The sequence below is a fragment of the Eriocheir sinensis genome, chromosome 15 (genome assembly GCF_024679095.1).
Source record: "Eriocheir sinensis breed Jianghai 21 chromosome 15, ASM2467909v1, whole genome shotgun sequence".
Lineage (NCBI taxonomy): Eukaryota > Metazoa > Arthropoda > Malacostraca > Decapoda > Varunidae > Eriocheir > Eriocheir sinensis.
The window spans coordinates 15,986,604-16,008,223 of NC_066523.1; the positions used below are offsets into that span (position 1 = coordinate 15,986,604).

Below are 21,620 nucleotides of genomic sequence, written 5' to 3' on the forward strand. Positions count from 1 at the left end.
ATGGCCTTTATAATACATGCTTTAGCTATCATAGGCAAGTTTGATCCAAGCCTACATACCCCAACTATCCATACCCTCAGGTACTAGTGAAGGGGTACCAGAAGCCAGACCCAGGCTCACCTTGCTCCCCATACATGTTTGGTGGTCAGTTCGAGATACAACGGTTCCTTCTCATTGTGGCCCTGATCTGTGTGCCCTGGATGCTATGTGCAAAGCCATTCATTCTTTATCGTGCAAACAAACGAAAGCAACTGGTAAGAATGATCACCTTTTTCTTTTACTATTTAGTTGTTTCATTGAAGAAATGTTGAAAACAATTGATTACAATAGGGATGGAGAGTCTAATGACCATTTGTTCCAGATTTATGAGAGACAAAAACATCAGACATGTTGTATGAAAGTAAGAATGCTTTTAGAGTGGCAATGATGATTGTTACAGCCATTTGTATGTTCCAGATACAATAGACAAGAATTAGGTCCTGTAATTTTTTAATTCATAATGAGTTTCACCTTTTGCCTTCCAACTGGTGCAACATAAATTGACTGTATTTTGTGTGTTTTCAGGTGATGCAGGCCAATGGAGGAGAAGGTGTAGTGGAGGAAGGTGGTGCTGGTGGGGCCAGTGCTGAGGTGGTGGAGGAGCACACTGACATGGGTGAGGTGATGATTCATCAAGGAATACATACCATCGAATATGTGCTGGGCAGTGTCTCTCACACTGCCTCCTACCTGCGACTCTGGGCGTTGTCCCTCGCCCATGCACGTAAGCACAGTGAAGGATGTTTTGTGGTGTGACCATAACATTTTGAAGGAATGGCTTTGTTGTTCAATGCCTTGGGCAGGATATTTGGCCATTGGGAGGTTTTCCAGTGTAGTAGCATTTTGTTATTATTTTATTTTATATGTTTCTTCTGTGGGAGTCCCTTTGTACTTGTCCTAAACTTTTGGGAGATTTTATTACTTATAAGGAGCTTCAATAATCTAGCAAATATCAGTCCCTGATTACTATTGGAAGTCATAAACTGAACAGGGAAATGCATTTTAACATGTTTGCTAATCATAATATAATTTCTGGAAGGATCATAATGGCTGTGTTTAAGTGTGCTTCTTTAATTCTGAAAACTGTTCAGTAAAAAATGTCAGTCTGTTCCACTTTAGACTAACAAGTTTTCTTGTCTGCAGAGTTGAGTGAAGTGCTCTGGGGAATGGTGCTTCGCATCGGCCTCACAACAGGAGGAGAGGGCGGCGCTGGAGGCATCTGCATGTACTTAATGTTCGCCTTTTGGGCAACACTGACTGTAGCCATCTTAGTGTTGATGGAGGGCCTTTCAGCCTTCCTCCACACTCTTAGGCTGCACTGGTAAGTTCCTTAGCCATAATCAGACATGGGTAGCAGTAAAAAGCAATAGTGATAAGACTTTCAGGGTTTCAAAGTAATAGTTATAGATCACAAAAAAATTCTACAGTAATATTGATAGATATAGAGGTAATAGGTAATGTCATATTTCTTTTTAATACTGCCTTCAGAGCACCTAATATTTTTTTTTCCCTTCTGTGAGGTGAAATACAGTAGATCACAATTTATAGACCACACAGGCTATGAATTTGTAGTTTTTATATAGTTATTGGGTTTTGTAATCACCCCATGATATAAACATAAAGCTTTTACAACAGTCAAGTACTGTAATTACTGATGAGGCATACAAAAGTAATAGATGACAATGGTAATTAGTAATGAATGGTGATGAGTAACTGAAACAATAATAGAATAGAACAAAATAATTGTAGCTAACAGAAATGCACCTCATGTTAGATCATAATTATTTTGTTTAAATTATATTGCAACATAGTTTCACTTTGATATCATTTAACATCTTCTATCTCATTTGTTTTCAGGGTTGAGTTCCAGAGCAAATTTTATAGTGGTACAGGCTATCCCTTTGTACCATTTGCATTTGAAACCATTCTAGACCAAGCAGAAAATACTGGTGCAGAACAGTAAAGGTCAACAACTAGTCTGTGAATATGGTTGCCTTATGCCTCCAGATGAAGGTATGGCTCCCTGCGACTAACTAGAATGTTAACAAAATCATTAATGATAGCTACAGGGGATCATGACAAATTTCTCAAGTTCAGTAGTTCCTAATTTAGCTGTAGTGCATGGGAAGAAATGTGTTCATTTGACAGCAAAAGGATGATGTTTTAAGTTATTCCTGTAGCTCATCTTAAAGATTTATCATTGTAGAATTATAAAGAAGCACATTACAGACAGAACTAGAATTATATTAGAACTCCTTAGGATATAAATTTTCCCTTAATCAATCAGTATTTATCATTAAAGTATGAGAAATGCATGTGTGTGTGTGTGTGTCCAAAGGGGCTGAAAAGTATTCTCATTTTGTGATGCATTTTAGGCATAGAATTTTGGAAATGCAATTAACATAACCCCAAAACCTTAAATTTGTTTGACTATTCTGTTTATCTCCTTTCATAATATATCCTCATTTCCCTAAATGGTTATTGACCCAAATGGTCGCCAGTCATATAATTTATGTATGTCTGTTGTTGTAAACTCTGGTGTAAAGTTCTGTGGTTTAAATAGCTTCATCCTGTTCCATGACCAGTGTAAAATTTTGTGAACACTAGAACTCGGCATGTCTGAAACAGATTTAACCGTTATAAAGAAAATAGGATTTGATGAATGTTAATGATGAAATGTGTTTGTGATATTATTGACCAAGATGAGTGATTAGTCTGCATTAGGCCATAGTGTGTTTAGAGATAGTGGGCTAATTCATTACTTGTGAGACTTAAAATCTGATGCTGAATATGGACATTTTTTGTACAGTGGATTTAACAGTAACATATATCTACACCAGCATACTCAATAGGGATGCTGCGAAAAAAAATATTATGAGAATCAGTATGTAGCCATTAAGATCAAATCTAAATACCTGAATTGGCTTTAGACTTTCTTTAGAGTAAAACATTCATGCAAATTTTAAAAAAATGAATAAAAAGATATTGTTATGGAATGCAGTCAAGTGTAAAGAGTAGTGCTGTAGTGTCAATAATCAGAGCCCAGATCTTCTTACTGAAAGAGTATGTCATATTAAAAGTAACGCTATATATATATATATATATATATATATATATATATATATATATATATATATATATATCTATATATATATATATCTATATATATATATATATATATATATATATATATATATATATATATATATATATATATATATATATATATATATCAGTGCATCCTTTATTGATATAACTTACAGTATCCAGTGTAATCAACTGTATTCATGTGTTTGGCATGTCTAGTAATACTTTAAAGAGTAGTTATTCAATATCATTGAGGTGATTAGCCATATAGAATCCATCTTATACCTATTTATTGCATTGCAAATCATAGTGTTGCAGCTGCTTGACCAAATAATCCCAGCATTCAATATTGCATCCCTATAACTTTCTTTACTGTCCCTATTACTTTAGTTTTGCATATGTTGCTCAGATACTACATAGAAATGTTTATTTCAATATGGTGATAATTTTCTATTTCGTAATAAGAGTAACAATAGGTTTCATTCAAAACATTGATATAATCTTAAAAACATTGTCAAATGGTAAAATTTAGTATGGTTATCAAGAGTTAGCTGCACTTTAACCCTTTTTTTTTTTGTGTGTGTGTGTGTGTGTGTTTTGTCAGTGTCCTAAAAGCATGCATGAACATTGTCAACATGTGACATACCAAGCTACTGTGTTCTTAAATTTAATCTCTACTAATGAGGCATATCAGCACACCTTGTTGCCACACCTATTATGATCCCCTGAAGGCAGGAAACCTCTCCATAGTCAGGTAGGATGACAGGAAGAAGGAAAAAAGAAGAAACATATAGAAATAAAGGCAAAACTTTCAAATCATCTTTTCTCACAATTAGATAATGACAGGTTAATTCTATTCTGTGGTTATAACATCTCATAAAAGAGAGAGAGAGAGAGAGAGAGAGAGAGAGAGAGAGAGAGAGAGAGAGACTAGATTTCTTCCTGCGATTTTCAGAACCCAGGAGATGGGCTGTGTACCCTTCAGAAAATATCATGGAGGGAGTACACACATAGAATCTCTTAATTTGTTTCAACTAAGCTTTTAATGATCCATTTCAATAGCAGGCTTATGACACTAAATGTTGTATTGTTTATTCTTTAAGCATTTGCAGCTATTATTAAAGAATATATCACACAAGCTCATTTTGGGAGGGTGCTAACTGTGGATTGAGAGTCGTATGTGATCAGACACAAATACAGTTTGAGGTATTGTTGTCTTTATAGAAGCCAAGCCTTGATGGTCACAATTAGTTTTTCTTTATTCTTATGGAAATCTTTTTTTGAAAACATGCGTAAAAAATAACACACCCAAGCTGAATTGAGTGTGAATGTTGAGTGAATAAGAAAGTTGTCATTTTTGGTAAAAATAAAAAAAAAGTAACTTTAGGTGTCATTTGTAATCAGTTATTTTTTGTATATCACTTGAAGAGGGTAGAGTGACTTCAGTTGTGGATGATTCACTGCTCTCCATTAATAAGTGAATAAATTATTATGGTCAAAATCATTAAATAATACTTGTTGGAAGTTCTACTCATTTTATAGTGGGCAAAATGAGACCAGTAATAAATTGAGAGAAAACACCTTTAAAAAAAAAAATGCAAAATCAACTCCCTTACATATTCAGGATATTCAAAAAATGACAAAGCACACTTAGTCAAAGGAGGAAAGGTATAGGAAAGTGGGGAGAGTTATGGAAGCAGAGTTCATGAATTAGAGTTGGACCTTTTTAACTCTACAGTCACAACCTGACCTCAAACCTTATCTTAATGTGATGTGAGAAACCATACACTCCTTGGGACTGCAGTATGACCTTGGTCAAAGTCAGGGTCTGGGATGGTTAATCATTAATTTAATGGTGTGTAGTGTGGCATATATCATGGGGTAATCTTTCCTCCTCTGATTGTTGTTAATGTATACCATAGGCTTGATGGGCCTCATTTGCCCTGCCTATAGTGAGAAAGAGATTGTGGTGATGACATTTAATCGATGGAAGTATGTGTGTGTGTGTATATATATATATATATATATATATATATATATATATATATATATATATATATATATATATATATATATATATATATATATATATATATATACATATAGCTAAATGTTTGTTTGTTTTCATGTTCAACATGAAAGATAGCAAACTGTGGGTTGAAAAAACTGTGTTGATATTTTTCATTATGCATGCATGTTATCAATGGAAAATTACATTATTATTTATTATATCAGTGTTATTGATTTCATATGTTTACAAAAATAATCACTTGATCTGCCTTGTAACTTCTGCCTAGTCACTTGGTTCAGTAATAAAATATATTGTTTAGAAAATATCACCATTTTATTTTATTTCACAACCTTAGTTTTTTTCATTAAACCAAAAAAAGATTGCATCACAAACAGTGGTAGTGCTATAACTAGATCTACATATGCAGATGTTCCCAACAAACTTGGTCATGATGATTTGATGCTGGCTAAGGTTAGGTACAGCCGGTACCGTTGGGTATCAGCCAGCTGAATTGAGCTTGATGACATTATATCATCCACCTGCATGACAAGAACGTATAATTTTGCATGACAATCTTGCAGCAAAGTAAATGAAAACCATTGTGGACACAAATTACAGTACATGAATTAGAAAAAGTCTGCAGAAAGGAGTGCGTCTGACCTGTTGGAGAGTAAAGCAATGATTGTTATATTGTTTACTGTTTAGTATGTTTACCGCAGCTCTGACGCCCGCTGCCTCAAGGTTTCTTTTTGAAAAGAACACCCAAGAACAGGGGCGGATACAGGGGGAGGGCCCAGGGGGCCCGGGCCACCCAAAAAATCTCCGCCCCCCCCAGAAAATCTCGAGTGTATGCGGATAGTGGGTACAGAACTGACTCGCTTATAATGTGCTGCAACTTTAATACGGAATGTGTCGTCGATTGTAGGCATATGCAGGCGCGGATACGGGGGTGGGGAGCCAGATGGCCAGGACGTGACCAGGGCCCTGCGCTCTTATGGGCCCCGCACTCATCTAACAATCTATATACCCGTACAGGTCCGTAGTACGCTGTATCCCGGGGGGGAGGGAGGGGCCGGGGCTGTCGGACGACCCCCCCGCCCCCCTTCCAATCTGCTAAAATGTCCACTTTCTGAGTCAAAACGAAAACTGGTACCTTTCTATTGCATTTCTGGAGAATTCAGGATTTTCTTTCTTTATTTTCAGTATTTAAGTTACGGAATCGTATATTGAATATTATAGAGCAAGATTTAAAGGCCTAGGAAAAAGTCTTTGTGGCCTCATTCCTCACATGCAAGCAGAAAGTGAATTTTAGTGCAGCCCACTATCATCATTCGGCACTTCGAAAGGAAATAAGGGAAGACTTTCTTGCCTTTGTGCACGCCCAAGACCTCACCGGTAAAGGTTTAGCCTGGCTTCTTTTGCGCACTGTTGAAGACCTCGGACTGGACATAGCCAAGTGCAGGGGACTTGGTTTCGATGGAGCAAGTGCCATGATGGGAAAATTCAAAGGGTGTGCCGCAGTACTCATGAAGAAGTACACCCTGGCCAAGCCAATCCACTGCTTTAACCACCGGCTGAATCTAGTACTGACGAAGGCGTGTGACGTCAAGGAAGTGAAGATCGCTCTTCAAACACTGACCGAGGTGTACAACTTCGTTCATTCTTCGAATATGCGCTCTCTTCGCTTCACAGAGGTTGTCAAGCTTACCTCGGCCAAGTGCGGAAAGCTTGTTCCCCTGTGCCCCACCAGGTGGATTGAGAGGCATGACGCAGTCCTGGGTTTCGTTGAATTTCTGCCTGTCATCGCTGTTATTCTCGAGGAAGAACTTGACGCCACCGCTGGGCTCCTCATCGCCATACGTGTTCCCCGCTTTCTCGTTGGAATGATTGTAGTGGAATGTATATTGGCGCATACTCTCGAGCCGAGCCGAACTCTTCTGAGAAAAGATGGCGACCTGGTGTCAGCTTATGCCACGATTCGTGGCATCGAGACCATTTTTGCCAAGTTCAAAGCAGATGCGGAGAATCATTTCCACGACGTGTTCATGAAAGTGGAAGAGCTTGTGGTCGAGGTGGGGTCATCGCATGACACCATCCCTGTGCCACGACTTTGTGGACGACAGACCCAGCGATGCTGAGGAATACCTACTACCGCCGGGCGGTGTACATTCCGTTCGTGGACCACGTCTTGGCTGAGTTGAAGAGTCGGTTCGGCGAGGACACAGTGCCTGTTGCACTTCAGCTCAAGCAACTCCTCAAAGGCACCGAAACGGATGTTGCGGCTGTGCTTCAAGCGGCGAAGCTCTACGAGCTCGACATCGAATCCCTGACACTCGTGAAAGCGGAAGCGGAGCGCTGGGCATTATCTGTTCCGGTCTTTCAAACTATCAAAGAAGCCCAGGCACACGCTAACACCAGCGTGTTGCCTAATCTCCCCATTCTCTGAAAAACTCAGTTGACGCTTCCAGTCTCCAACGCGGAAGCCGAGAGGTCTTTCTCAGCATTGAAAAGGCTGAAAACCTATCTGAGGAGTACCGTCGGCCAAGAGCGCCTGAACGCAAGGCCTGAACGGACTTGCCCTCCTCTGTGTCCACTATGATATCCCCATTTCAGTCGAGAGAGTGATAAGCAAATTCGGCGAAAAAAATCGCCGACTACTCTTTGCTTAGTGAGGCACTTGTTGAATACTTGGGAATTTGTAAATATATTTCTTTAGATAAGCCAATCTTTGCAAATGGGCTACCTCAATCCCATGTAAAAGAAGCCCTATATGAATTCCTTTTTATCTTCAGCTGTGTCTAATTTTACATATTGAATTTTTTTTGTAAAGGGTTGGTTTGTAATTTATTTATGACCAGTATTATGATCACCCTTGCTGCTTACATATCGAAATAAACGTTTAGTTTTCTTCGAAGGCTAATATGGTGATGATTTCTTCCTATTCAGATCTGCCTTTTCACTGGTCGGATGTACAATTTGAATTGTTTCTTGTTTCTTGCTTGCCAGCTTATATATTGATTGCACTTCATATATATATATATATATATATATATATATATATATATATATATATATATATATATATATATATATATATATATATACACACACACACACACACACAAGAAAAAAATCATTAGTCGCATATACGTTGATTGCTCGGGAGCTGCGGATTTTAAGCAAAGAACCGCCATCACTATCCATTGGTCTTCACTGTTTTGAGGCTGTCGCTAACTTATGAAATTTTACCATCGGGCCCCCACCAAATTGATTTTCTGGATCCGCCACTGCCCAAGAACCTTTATCATATTGTGTTGACACAACTCTTTGCTCTCACATAACTGCAGAAAAAAAACTCAAGAAGTAGTGAAGGAAGCGAAAGTAGCTTACAATTTACCATGTCGGCTCATAAAAACCTAAATTCATGTATGAGCTGACGGCTTCAAGCAGAAGAATGCCGTATATTTTAGAAAATAAAATCAATACAGTGTTAGCGTTAAGTGGAGTAGGCTATCGTTAAGTATTCTCGTCTCGCTGTCATTTATCCTACGCTGACAGTTTTTTAGTTAGTTTTAGAATTTAGATAATGGGTGAGTGAATATTTCTAGCAGTACGTGCTTATAATGAAGTTGAATCATTTCCTTATGGACAAAAGGTAATAAGTGAAAAAGCAATCACGAAAGCGTGCGCATGTGCAGCACTGAATATGGTGCGAATGATGTCTATCTATGCACAGTCAGTCTCATAGGGGTTGTAAAAGAACTGTGTTCGTTACGCAGTTGAGGGACCAACGAATGGCAACGATTTTAGTTTTGAAAGGAGTAGCCTCCTTTGACGCCACGAGTGTGGAAGTTGTTTAGCGAGGTAGTTGTTTGAAGTTTTGTGCTTATATTGTGGAAACTTTGAAGAGGCTGCTGGTAAACGACCTTCCTCCACGCCCTAGTGATTGTGCGCCCTTGATTATGGTAAGTCCAAGAGTAAATAATAAGTTAAACCTTTGATACTCTCTTTTCAGCTTTAAACATTCATTAGCCATCCCAGCTCATGTTGTTCGAGTGGAGAGAAACGGAAGAAACTTCTGATGCTACTGTTCTCCATGTTTGTCAACTTTTCTTCCGTACATTACTAATGTATTGCCCAAAACGTATCACTTATTTTCTATTCCGAGAAAAGATAACTCAGAAATTAAACCTTAATAGCAAACGAGCAATTTCACTCCTGCTCTATATAACCTATAACTACCACTACTGTAATATACCTGCAATTCCTCAATCTGGTGCATTTTGCCCCTGTTTCACGGATAAAGATTAGGCAACAGTGTTTGGTGTGTTGGTGTACAGCGGCCCACCTTAGCGACCTTAAGAGTTCCTCTCATTTTTATTTCGATTGATTCATTCACAATGCGACGCCATTCTGCTATATATGTCCTTTAGCATGCCAGCTCAGTGAACCTCTGGGATGGGTATCTAAGTCTTCTCCAGAGGTAGTTACCTGCAACTCGTGTCTTATAATTCCGGATTATACCACCAAGCCCAGTTGTATCTGATCACGTCATAAGATTCAATAATTCATGATTCATCCCATACACTACAGGCTCTTCCAGTTCTTCTTTGCTAAGATTTCCGCCAACTCCACAACAATGATAACGATCTCTCTTCGATATCATAAGACATTATACCCCCTGCACAAAACCAGTAAGGATTAATGAAAATCATAGTTGTTGAGGTGTTTTTTATTATATTTTGAGGTCATGACTGCTAGCCCTTAACGGGCCAAATATAACATGGACATGTTACGCACTGTGGCAGTGTTTTCAGTACGGCGAGAGACTGTCCACTCGCAACATTGCTAGTCAGGGATTTACCTAATAGTTTTCTCAGAATGATTATCGTTAAATAACTTGTGTCCTACCCTGTACGGGGATTTACAGTAAATGGGAGCTACTTACCAGTCAGGGTCCAACTGACTGAGCCATGTACTGAATTATCCCTACGACAATCTCTCAATGAGTCTGAGGAAGGTGTGTGGGACAGGGACGCAGACTACTGGAAGTCCTTATGTGGTCATCCTACCAGAGGAAAAAGACACTAAATATAAAATGTCTGACCGACAAGTTAAGTAACTGGAAACACTTCAAGGGAGATACTGCCTCGCAGTTCACTATAAAATATCGTGCCTGCGAAAGGAGTCTGTCCACCGTCGTCCTAGCGCTGCCTGCCCCAGATAAGGCCGCGCTGCCGCCCTTTATGTCACTTCAGGCCCACACCTGCCGATACACACACAAGAAAATCATGTCACACTCTTTAAGATGTAATAAAAAATACAACTATTTCAGTTCATAGTCAACTGACGGGAAAATAATTAACGGAGAAAATATACAAATATAATATCTCGCATAACTAACCGCAATACCTGGTGTATAAGCATGAAAATAAGTTAAATATGCCGTCAGTACCCTGAGAGTAAAGTCCCACGAGCCCGTGGATATGGAGGTGCCATCCGGCGAGGTCTTGAGACAGGAGACTCTGTTCTCGTGGCCGTAGAGGATGGAAAGGCGGTTGCACTTGAGGGTATCCCACACGTTGACTGTGTAGTCGTTGTAGCCCGCAAACAACAAGCGACCTGCAAGCAACACGATGCTTTGAAACACTCAACACCCCGCCATTAGTTAAGCATAAGTTATTCATTGTCATAACCCATCTACTGACGTTTTACTTCTTAAGAATACATGGATATCTAGTATGCGCTTTGTGCAATTTACGACATACGCAACAACATTGATAATTATAATTAACAACAATGTCATGCTACGGTAAATGAATTATGATAAGCTAATTTAAATAACCTTGGGAAAACTTAAAAGCTTAACCTACCACTGACAGAGAAGTCGACGGAATTGACCCCGAAGATGATGCTCTCCTTGGTATAGGTGGCGATCTCACGGTCAGCCCGCAAGTCGAAGAGGCGACACTGAGGAGGATAATCACTTCCTTACTTATATTTCCAAGCCACCCGTACCCACAGTGTGCTGGCCCTTTTGCATTTATGTAATATCTAGCCTATTCGGTAACTCCTGCACACAGATTATGATAAATTGGGGATAAGACTCGCGGAAATTCGAAAAAAATCTAATAATGATCTTTCATCTTTGACACATGCAAGAAATTCAGATTATCAGTACAGTGTCATAATTATCGTCCCTTTGTCGTTGCTTGCTCCTATTCTTTAACCACTATTACCTAAATCAGTGCGAAATTATGTTCTTACAATGTAACTAAACTTTCCTAGCACCTTCCCATCTCAAGAAGTTTACATTTGCAGCGTAAATTGAAAAGAGAGATGCCCACCGCCGCGTCCTCGTTGCTTGCATGTATTTCCTATCTACTATTGCCTAAAGCAATCTTCTTAATTAATGATTTTCGGCTCCGATATTTTCATCTTCAACTACAAGTCAGGCTTTTACTCCCTGTTCAATATATACTACAGTACACAAAGCTTAAATATAATGTAAAAAGAAAGAAAAGGGTATGGCTCTGAACAAACATCTGAACTTTAAGTACTGGACGAAACAGTTCATTACGTTTTAGACACCTTTTCAGATACCCCAGTGAAGCCGTTTCGATGACCCACGGCGATATTGAAACACTGCTTTCAGAATGCCCAACCTAAAGCATTACTCTGAAAACCTTAGATCAACAGTTTAACGTGAGGAAAGATAATCATTTACTCACCGTCGCATCGTCCGAACCCGTGGCTATGGAGTCGCCCGAGGGATAGAATTTGACGGAGTTGATATCGGACTCGTGACCCTCGAAGCTCTGGACGCACTGACCGGTCCGCATATCCCAGACGAGGGCCAGCTTGTCGCAGCCCTGGACACACACACACACACACACACACACACACACACACACACGGAATATTTTATTAGTGCGAGGGAAAAGAATATATAGCACATTAGAAGGAAAACAGCATTATATCAACCGTCAGAGAGAGAGAGAGAGAGAGAGAGAGAGAGAGAGAGACCTACCCCGGACACGAAGGTATTTCCAGTTTCTGAGGGTGCCAGGTCGAGAGCCATCACGTCGCCCTGGTGGCCCTGAAAACTCTGCAGCATCATCCCAGACTCAACGTCCCACAGCGCGCAGGTGGAGTCCCCGGAGCCCGTCAGGATCTAGAAGCAAGAAAAAAATAGATAGACAGATGGATAAGTAGGTAGATAGATAAATAAATAGATAAATAGATAAATAGACACACAAACAAAGAACGAAAGAGGAGAAAAAGGAAGGGAGAAAGACAAGAAGGAACATATGAAGAATAGAAAAAAAAAGTAGGAAAAATAAAGGAAGGAAGGAAGAGATACACAGAGAAAATATAGTGTGCAAATATAGATCTACGGCGCTAAAAGGTGTCGTTGGATGGGGCTTCATAGTATAGAGCTGTTCGTTTTGTGTTCTTGGAGACTCGAGTTAGCGATGAACCCCGATCTTGACATTATTTAGGTGACATTATTTTCATTTAGGCTACGTTCGTGATACTCCATGCAGGCTCCAGGCCATGATCCCAGTGCGTACGATTTTTTTTTTTTTTTTAATCTATTTATCTGGGTGTTTCTGAAAGGATGTCCACACTATCTTTGTATTAGGGTGTTGTCATAAGTATATGCGCACCTGTTGGTCCGAGTAGGGGAAGGTGCAGCAGGACATGTAGGAGGTGTGTGTGCCGACAGCCTTCTTCTTCAGCGTCACGTCCTCGTCGAAGCTCAGCGGGTACACGGTCACCTTGTTGTCGAGGCCCCTGAAGACAAAGATCCGTTAATGACCATAAAAGTTTTCAAAAGGCAAGTCGACCTGTCTGTCGTAATGGCATTCACCATATGACTGTTGAAACTATTCCACTCATCAACCACTCTCTTCGTAAACCAATTATTGCCTGTACCTTTGCCTATATACAAGTATATTATCTGAGACGATCTACCTTATAAAGTCCTTTTTATGAGTCTTATGATAGGCAGAAAACTCATCCATTGTTTTAATTTTTCTTTCTCCTTTTTTTTACATTTTTTTTACATAAAACGAAAATCTTTATGATTCATGCGAAGAAAAAAAGTGAAACATTTTTGAAGGATCGAAAGTTGCGACAAGATGGAAAGTTAGAGTAAACGCTTGACTGATAGGTTAAGCGAAAAGATGGACCCACAGGGCATCAACGTTAATGATGGTAACTGTCTTTGCCATTGTGTTATAAGGGCAGACATACCCACAAGCCACCATGGAGCCCGTTGGGGAGTAGGCGCAGGCCATGACCCAGGTGGTGGGCATGGTGACTGCGTGTTCCTTGTTGGTAGTGAAGGCGTCCCAGATGATCATCTTCCCGTCCTAAAACACAAACCACTAACATTACATCTTCTTATAAACGACGCAGTTTTCCACGTCAGAATGATCTGTATTCGAGGGTTAACCAGAAAATATTTGCAATACGAAAAGAAACGATATCTGCATTTTAAATGAGTTCTTTATGTTGTAGCTACATTTCATATAACAGCATTAAGAATTATCAACATTAAGAGGAAAAGGAACTTATGATAGCTTAAGAGTGGGCTGTGCTGGAAAGGAAAGAAGTTCGAACCAGTGGCGGCTAAAGAGGGTCCTCAAGGGGAAGGGGATAGCTTCCCTCAAGAAATCCTGTCCCTCCTGAGACACTCATGAATTTTGAATAAAAAAAAAATCTTATCACAACCTCTTCTCTTGCACCAACCTAGTTCCTCAAAGCCTTGCCTAAAAAAATCACGAACCCGCCATTGATTTAAATAGAAATTGAATTAGTTTGAGTCTAAATTTCATGTTACGGGAGGGATTTTTTTTAGTTTCAAAGTTTATGAAGGGCGCCAAGAATTTCGTTATTTAGTTAGTCATATCATTTGGTCATACAGCGGTACGCGTGAGAGTTTATCTTGATACCCAAGAACTTAATTAATGGTGAGTAGTGATCAAATCAACATGAACTTTTTTTTTTTTTTTTTTTTTTTTTTTGTATGTGTGTATAGTATACTTGCATCACCGAAAGCTTCTGTCGGCAGGAATTAAATGATCTTCTTTTTAAAATTCCGGATAGTAATCAAATCAGCAGCATCGGCCTCACCTGCGAGGAGGAGACGAGGTGGCGCTTGTCGTTGCACCAGTCCGAACAAAGCACCTTCCCCTGGTGGCCCCGCAGCACCCGCCGCGGCTTGATGTTGAGCGGCGGCAGGGCCTCCAGCCGCGCCGCCACCGTTGTCACTGTCAACCATCACAGGCGTCACCGTCACCCATCACCACAAGCGTCACTCACCATCACCACGACGCTGACACGTCATGCATGTAGTTTTTTTTCTGATTCACTGTATGTCAGACTCGCTCGAATTGACTATAGAGAAGTTATGCAAAGTTTTCCCCTTTGTAAATACGATGTACATAAATATATACATCAGTCAACTAATGCGTAAATCCAAATCCATGCTCTGAGTGTTCGACAGATTGTATGCACACTTACAGTTGAAATTCATAACAGGAAAACTATATATGCTCTTAATAAATCAAGCTGTTGTATATGAAATAACTAGTATCTACAAAGAGACTGCTTACAATGTTTAAACCGATGATATCTATTTTTGTTCTATACCTCATATCAGTTATAATTCTCCACTGATTGAAAACTTGTCTATTAGCTATCATACCCTATCCCTCACCCCACAACCACCACCACCTCCTGCTTCACCCCTGACTGACACTTGATTTCTGCTCCACCGTCGTCTCGCGCCAAGATAACAGGAAATAAGCAAATACGATGAAGTCTTTAAGGGAGTCAAGGGCTAACGTGACGGAGATGAGCGCTCGAGGGCTCGCGCAGCTATAGCGTACGCTCCTACAATAAGGAAATGTAACAATGCAAAACAGCAGACGGATGTGTGGAGCATGAGGGGAGGCAGAGCTCTGAGGTGAGGGAGTGACGGGTCATACGGGCCACTTGCTTGCGCCTCCACGATCACCTCGCTCCCCAATTATAGTAAATTAAATGATGGAAGTATAAGGAGCTACAGTGTACTACAACAGGCGGGTGGGTGGTACATGGGGTGAGGGAGGGGTCTTACGGGCCACTTCCTGTGTTCTCTATTAAGTTAGATTGATCAATGAATAGTGCTGGTCGTCGTCGTCCTCGTCCTCGTCTCTCACTCCCTACGACCTTATACTAACTTATACTCACTTCCCTCCGACCTTATACTAACTGATCATTCTCCTTGCTTGCATAACTGATTTCATATTAGCACTTACGTAATATAATTGCAATACCTCATAAATTCATGCTTCCCAGCCCTAAATTATAAAGTATTGCATATCTTCTTAAATACAAAAATCTTATATATGAAAAGTCGTCTTCTTCCAAATTTACGAGTATGCTTTCTGCTCTTATTTGAGTATTACGTCTTACTAAAATGTAAAAAACAAATGAAGTGGAAAAAATATCAAATTTATATCAAGTTCTTATGTTATTCAAATCCTTATTCTATTCTACAACGTTTGCTTCAGAGATACTCACGTGGAACATCATTTAGTTTCTGTCGCTCCTCGTCCAGTTTGACTTTCAGCTCCTCCGCCTCTCTTGACAAAGCCTCCATACTCTCCATGGGTTGCTCCACCTTCAGGCCTCCGTCAGACATGGTGGCAACGGGCGTGTATGTGTGTGTGTGTGTGTGTGTGTGTGTGTGTGTGTGTGTGTCAAAACCCCGCTCCTCCTATCGATACTCTCTCCGTGCCAGAGGAGCTGCAGCCGGGCAGGGATGCGGGGCGGGCAGGTGCTTGTGGAGGCTGGCTGGTGATCGGGGTCTGGCAGTAGCGAGCTGATGAGACAATGGCCTCGTGCACCCGCTACCTCCTCTCCCTCATGTGCTCACCGGCGGGCACTGGACGACGCCGCTGCAGCCTCACAGATCATCCCCCGCGACTATCTCCCTTCTGTCATACCTGTGTGAAGGGAAGACAGATTCGTAGAGTGTGATTCGTGACTGTCGTCTTCACTGGAATAACAAGATTTCACTGTGGATGATGAAGGTGTGCGAAAACGGTGTTCACTCAGTTAGGATAAAGATATTTCAATGTATGTGAAGGAAGAATGCGTGCAAATTCAGTGTTGTTGATATGTGTGTGTGTGTGTGTGTGTGTGTGTGTGTATATATACGTGTATATATATATATATATATATATATATATATATATATATATATATATATATATATATATATATATATATATATATATTATTTTCCCTTTATTAGGGATGTTACATGGGCGCCAAATCACTGTATTACACGACGCTACGACGCTAAAATAGCAAAATTTTCATATAAGGGATGATGAATCCGTGAGAAGTTAGGTTAGTTAGTGATGTGCAAGGTGATTTATGTCTAGTATCTCCTTTTGAATAACAGGATGTTTGTGTGTGGGGGTGCGTGCGAAATCAGTAATATCTCCGATAGAATGACAACGAGTTCATTGTATCGGGATAAATCCCTGTGCGAAATCCCTGTATTCTTCGCTAGAAAAACTAAATTCCGATGATGAAAGCGAGAGAAGACAATGCTGTGCAAGCTGATTCGTAGCTGTAATATCCACTGGAATAACGAAATCTTATTTTTTGTTATGATGTTGAATGACTGCAATATCCATGTTGTATCAACTGGATAACAAAGGTTTAATGTATGAAAAGGACAACAGTATGTGTGCGGAATCAGTGCTGTGAAAGGTGATTTATTTATAAATTACTATCTCCCCTGAAATAACAAGATTTCATTGGCTGGGATTACAAATGCATCTTTTATATTTGGTGAGAATGACGGTTACAGGCATGCATTCGTTCTGTCATAAGTAACATGAAAGTCAAGCCAGTACACACCGAATCAAAAGAAAATGTAATCGGAAGAGGCCGCGTGCGTGCTTAACTTGATAGGCCCATTTACGTCACAAAGAAAAGTTGCAAAGTCCTTGGAGTTCTTTAGTGAGGGTGCAGCACGACACGCACCCCTTGACGTCAGACCTCCACTTTGAGTTCCCTCTTTCGCATACCAGGGCAACGCCCATATAACAGTATCCAACCAATTCTCCGTTCTTTGAGTTCTTTAATGAAGCAGAAACATGATACCCACTCTTTAAACGCCATGTAGATCTTTTGTCTCACTTTCTTTGTATCTCACAGAATCGCCATGACGTGTGCCGTGATCATATCTAACAGTATTTAGTAGTCTCAGTTTTTGGATTTTTTTGTGGAATTGGAGCACGATTCTTTGTTTTCGACGTTTGAACGATGTTTTAATCCCTTCTCTCGCAAAATCTACACGGCGTGTATACCATGATGTCATATACAGTATTTAACAGATTACGGTTCTTAGAGTTAATTGGTTAAACTGATGCACTTTGCTTAACCTTGAGCGTTATATATGTGCTTCAAGCCCTAGCTCACTCTCGCAGAATCACAACACTTGCCGTGGGCCTATACAACAGTATACTCAACAGATTCACTTCACATACACGAATGACTTCTGTGAGGCAGTAAAGTGAGCAGGAGGCACCAAAACAAACAGGCACTGGGGCGAGAGGGAGGTTTGTGTCCCTGGCACTGTTATCTCGCGTCAAGCTTCCTGTCGTCTTCCTTTATCAGACTTAGGTTGACATTCGACTTCTGTTGTCTTTCACGAATTAATTTGTTGAAAATATAATTTCTACCTTTTTATATGCACTGTCCATCTCTGATCGCGTAGTCTCTCTCTTTAGCAGTCTCATTAAAAATATACATCTGCAGTACAATGGTTTATATACATATTTTTTTCTTTTTTTTGTGAGAGAGAGAGAGAGAGAGAGAGAGAGAGAGAGAGAGAGAGAGAGTTATCTTTATCTAATCAGAGGTTTTCCGCCGTGACATTTGACGTCACACACTCGTTTTGAGGACACACTCAAGTTTTTTTCAATCAAACTCGGTCACTTCCACCTCTTTGTTGACGGAATGTTCCTATGAATGCTTGAAAACTTAATGAAGTTCCTATGGTCCGTTTCCTGATCTCTTATTTGATATATTTGCTTTGACTTATTTGCTACTTCGATTAGTTACTTTCTTCGTTATAACAGTTTCTCAAATTAACAAAGTTTTCACCTAATTTTACAAATATGCGGTTTGAATGTAATGTGGAATATGAATACTATAAAAAAATAGTAACTATAAAATTATTTGGGATCTTTGAAACTACACTGATAGGTATATAGCATAGAATGCCAAGCATGTAGGGTGATGCAATGCAGTTACTTTGCATATATAACTATAACTTAATTTGGACTGAATGATATAATGCTGATTCTGCTGTTTGGGGTAAGAGCGGCGATGCTTAGCAATCAGAACACGGGAGTGGCGTTTTAGGGCACTGATATAAGCTGGGTCTTGGCAGAGCCAACTGTGTTTTAAGGCTATGGGTGATATGAAAAAATGTTGTCAATACAAATATTATTATATTACAGTGATATTCACTCACCACTGAATTCTTAACAATACCATATTTATGGTAATAGTCCTATCATCTCTCTTCTGGGCCATTTTTAGTGGATTCCAAGGTATCGACGTAAGGCAACCTATTTTGTTTGTAGGACTTATTTATAGCAGCAGCAGCAGCAGCAGTATTATTATTATTATTAGTAGTAGTAGTAGTAGTAGTAGTAGTAGGAGGAGGAGGAGGAGGAGGCGGAGGAACACAAAGAACACAAAGAAAGAACAAACAACAGCAGACCTGATGGTCCTTACGAGGCTGTTTGTGACAAGCTACACTAACTATATAATCAAAGGTGGAAGATGAAGGACAGAAAAGGCGAAGGCTCCTCCCCACCCCCCCATCCCTCCAACCAAAGCTGGCAGGAAAGGAAAAAGAACCATTCAGCATGGAAAAACTGCATGAAAATTATGTAGGAAAAAGAAAAGAACTTCCATTAATGCTACCACTAACTGGGCGATAAAACCGGACGGAGGAGGAGGAGGAGTTATATAATTGTATAATTGTAGCCGTATTGATAATTATATAGGCTGATGATAATAATATTGGTTATAATGATATTAATAATAATAAAAAATAATAATAAGTGTTATTAGTATACATGTTATTGCTATTACTATTATTATTATTACCATCATTATTGTTATTACTATTCTTCTTCTTCTTCTTCTTATTATTATTATTATTATTATTATTATTATTATTATTATTATTATTATTATTATTATTACTGTTGTCATTATTTTTATTATTATTATTATTATTATTATTATTATTATTATTATTAGTAGTAGTAGTAGTAGTAGTAGTAGTATTTCTAATATTTCTAATACCATCACCATTATTATCATCACACACCAGTATATATAATATGGATGTACTGTACTTATGGCATCTGTGAATACTGAACTCTGCTAATAACGCATCTGTATTGACTTTGACAGTTGCGTGATGTATTACTTCCTCCTTGGCAATTTCGATTTGTGTCTGATCGATGAAAGACATCACTCGGAAGACCACCAAAAATATCCCACATCACTACACACACACACACACACACACACACACACACACACACACACACACACACACACACACACGTACACACACACACACACACACACACACACACACACACACACACACACACACACACACACACACACACACACACACACACACACACACACACACACACACACACACACACACACACACACGTACACACACACACACACACACACACACACACACACACACACACACACACACACACGGGAACGATGCTTTCATGATGTTCGATCTTCATAAACACAAACATGCGAGAAAATAAACAAACAAGCAAATAAATAAATAATTAAAACTTGCGGAACTATAATTATTCCAAACTTTTATTGCATGACCCAATTACTGTTGTATTATATCGCTCATTTCGAAGACGTTTCAGTAATTAGGTATCATCCAAAGACAAAATTATACGATACAGATACACATTACCCTTTCACAGTTCTAACTCACATGTATGTACAAGACCGCGCATCACACATACTTTAGCAATAAATAATAATGTATCATCTGCATGTTGTATTCCGTGACATGCTTTGAGCTGTGAACGTGGCGGGCGGGGAGAACACGGGATTATAAGTGGCCAGGTCCAGTCACTCTACGGCAAAACGCAGCCACTTACACTGTTTGTTGGTATTGGCGTCGGGTTTCATCTACCAGCCTATAGGCACCAAACACGCGAGTATCATGAGATCACTGCACAGGCTGGGGGACTCAAGAATGCTGGCCGCAATGTATTTATCCAACAGTGAAACGAGTTGTGTGACCCGCGGCAGATCCTTCACATCCTTCACACCGCGACAAGCTGTACCGTCCACTGCCGTTTTCTAAGAAGCCCAAAAGATGGTGTAAACTGGATGGAGGCTTTGGGTTGCAGTGTATGACATTCCCGTGGACACTGAAACACATGCATCTCCTGTAGTTGCATGAGGCTGTGGCATGGTTTGTTTAGGTCTCGCGGCCCAGTCTGGTCTGATGGGGGCCCTTCGTTCCGCCCAGAGGTGTTCAGTTTAGTCTAAATATAACTCGGATACATAAATTTAGTCAACTGTCCCACAAAACCTTCACGGCTTACTTGCAGACGATGGGGCTTCTGTTGGGCACCTGAAGGCCTCCCAGCCACGGAGAAGTGCCTGCCTGCCAGCTGAGAGGTGAGGGGAGCGCCAGGACCTGCTGGCTAGACTGCGCCACGGGGACGCTCTGCCCAGCGGCGCAGATCAATCCAAGTCGCGCTGCCGCCGTGCTGCTCACCTGGCGGCTCGCTCTCCCGCCGCTACGCGCATCACACATGTTTTATATGTACTTCTTATAGGTACTGCTGCAGCCTGCCATGGGATTAGTGTACTACATGTCACTGATAGAAAAAGGTACAACCACAGAACCCACCCGCATGCGTCCCAAAGTGGATCGAGTATGCAGGACGCCTGTGTAGGTGATTAGGATTCCATCAGCTGAGTTGCTCATGCATCACACATAAATACATTGGTACATAGACTACTTACCTTTTTATTATGCCTATGATAAGAGACGGATTAATGGAATACTACTTTATTGTTGTTCAAGAGTTCAGCAAAATGAAAAGACGGATCGAACGCATATACAAAGTAATACCGAATACCGCAAGTAATATGATTGTAATAGTAATGTTACATAGTACTCCTAAGCAAATTAGAACTTCTAGAGACTACGTGTACAGCATGGCAAATGAAGAAAAAAAATCCCGTGATGGCTCATGGCTCACTGACTGGGTCGGACCGACAGTTGCGGGTCAACAGTTTGTCTCTCCGAAGATAATGTTCGCGAATTTGATTGTACTTTTCAACAAATCTTGCTGGAGATATGGTACCATGTTTG

At 40.1% G+C, this 21,620-nt stretch overlaps 2 protein-coding genes and 1 long non-coding RNA gene across 4 annotated transcripts in view; 2 read left to right on the forward strand and 1 right to left on the reverse strand.

The window, feature by feature from the left end:
- LOC126998957 (V-type proton ATPase 116 kDa subunit a 1-like) overlaps positions 1-5,465 on the forward strand; it is a 31,908-nt gene extending 26,443 nt beyond the window's left edge. For both annotated transcript variants that reach the window (XM_050861248.1, XM_050861249.1), the window contains exons 14-17: positions 81-254; positions 565-763; positions 1,183-1,360; positions 1,897-5,465. In XM_050861248.1, coding sequence (XP_050717205.1) covers positions 81-254; positions 565-763; positions 1,183-1,360; positions 1,897-2,002 — 657 coding nt within the window. In that variant the 3' untranslated portion in view covers positions 2,003-5,465. The remainder of the gene's footprint in view (positions 1-80; positions 255-564; positions 764-1,182; positions 1,361-1,896) is intronic.
- Positions 5,466-9,854: 4,389 nt separating this feature from the next.
- LOC126998958 (guanine nucleotide-binding protein subunit beta-5-like) lies at positions 9,855-15,855 on the reverse strand. The gene is made up of 9 exons (XM_050861250.1): positions 15,713-15,855; positions 14,279-14,415; positions 13,397-13,515; positions 12,808-12,934; positions 12,168-12,311; positions 11,869-12,009; positions 11,011-11,107; positions 10,593-10,759; positions 9,855-10,403 (listed from the first exon to the last, which is right to left on the reverse strand). Exons 1-9 carry the CDS (start codon positions 15,831-15,833, stop codon positions 10,392-10,394), a joined length of 1,065 nt encoding a protein of 354 aa, XP_050717207.1. The 5' UTR covers positions 15,834-15,855; the 3' UTR covers positions 9,855-10,391.
- Positions 15,856-16,076: 221 nt separating this feature from the next.
- On the forward strand, positions 16,077-21,263 carry LOC126998959 (uncharacterized). Its single transcript, XR_007753083.1, has 2 exons — positions 16,077-16,224; positions 20,848-21,263. It is a non-coding gene; the product is annotated as an uncharacterized LOC126998959 (long non-coding RNA).
- Positions 21,264-21,620: the final 357 nt, after the last annotated feature.

Bases quoted from the DNA above. Each gene is read 5' to 3' on its own strand.
- LOC126998958 (XM_050861250.1), bottom strand. From the start codon at position 15,833: ATGTCTGACGGAGGCCTGAAGGTGGAGCAACCCATGGAGAGTATGGAG. The intron at 12,010-12,167 runs GTAGGTCTCTCT...GTGTGTGTCCAG, and splicing joins GAAATACCTTCGTGTCCGGG to GGCTGCGACAAGCTGGCCCT. The intron at 11,108-11,868 runs GTGAGTAAATGA...TATCCTCCTCAG, and splicing joins CGGGTTCGGACGATGCGACG to TGTCGCCTCTTCGACTTGCG.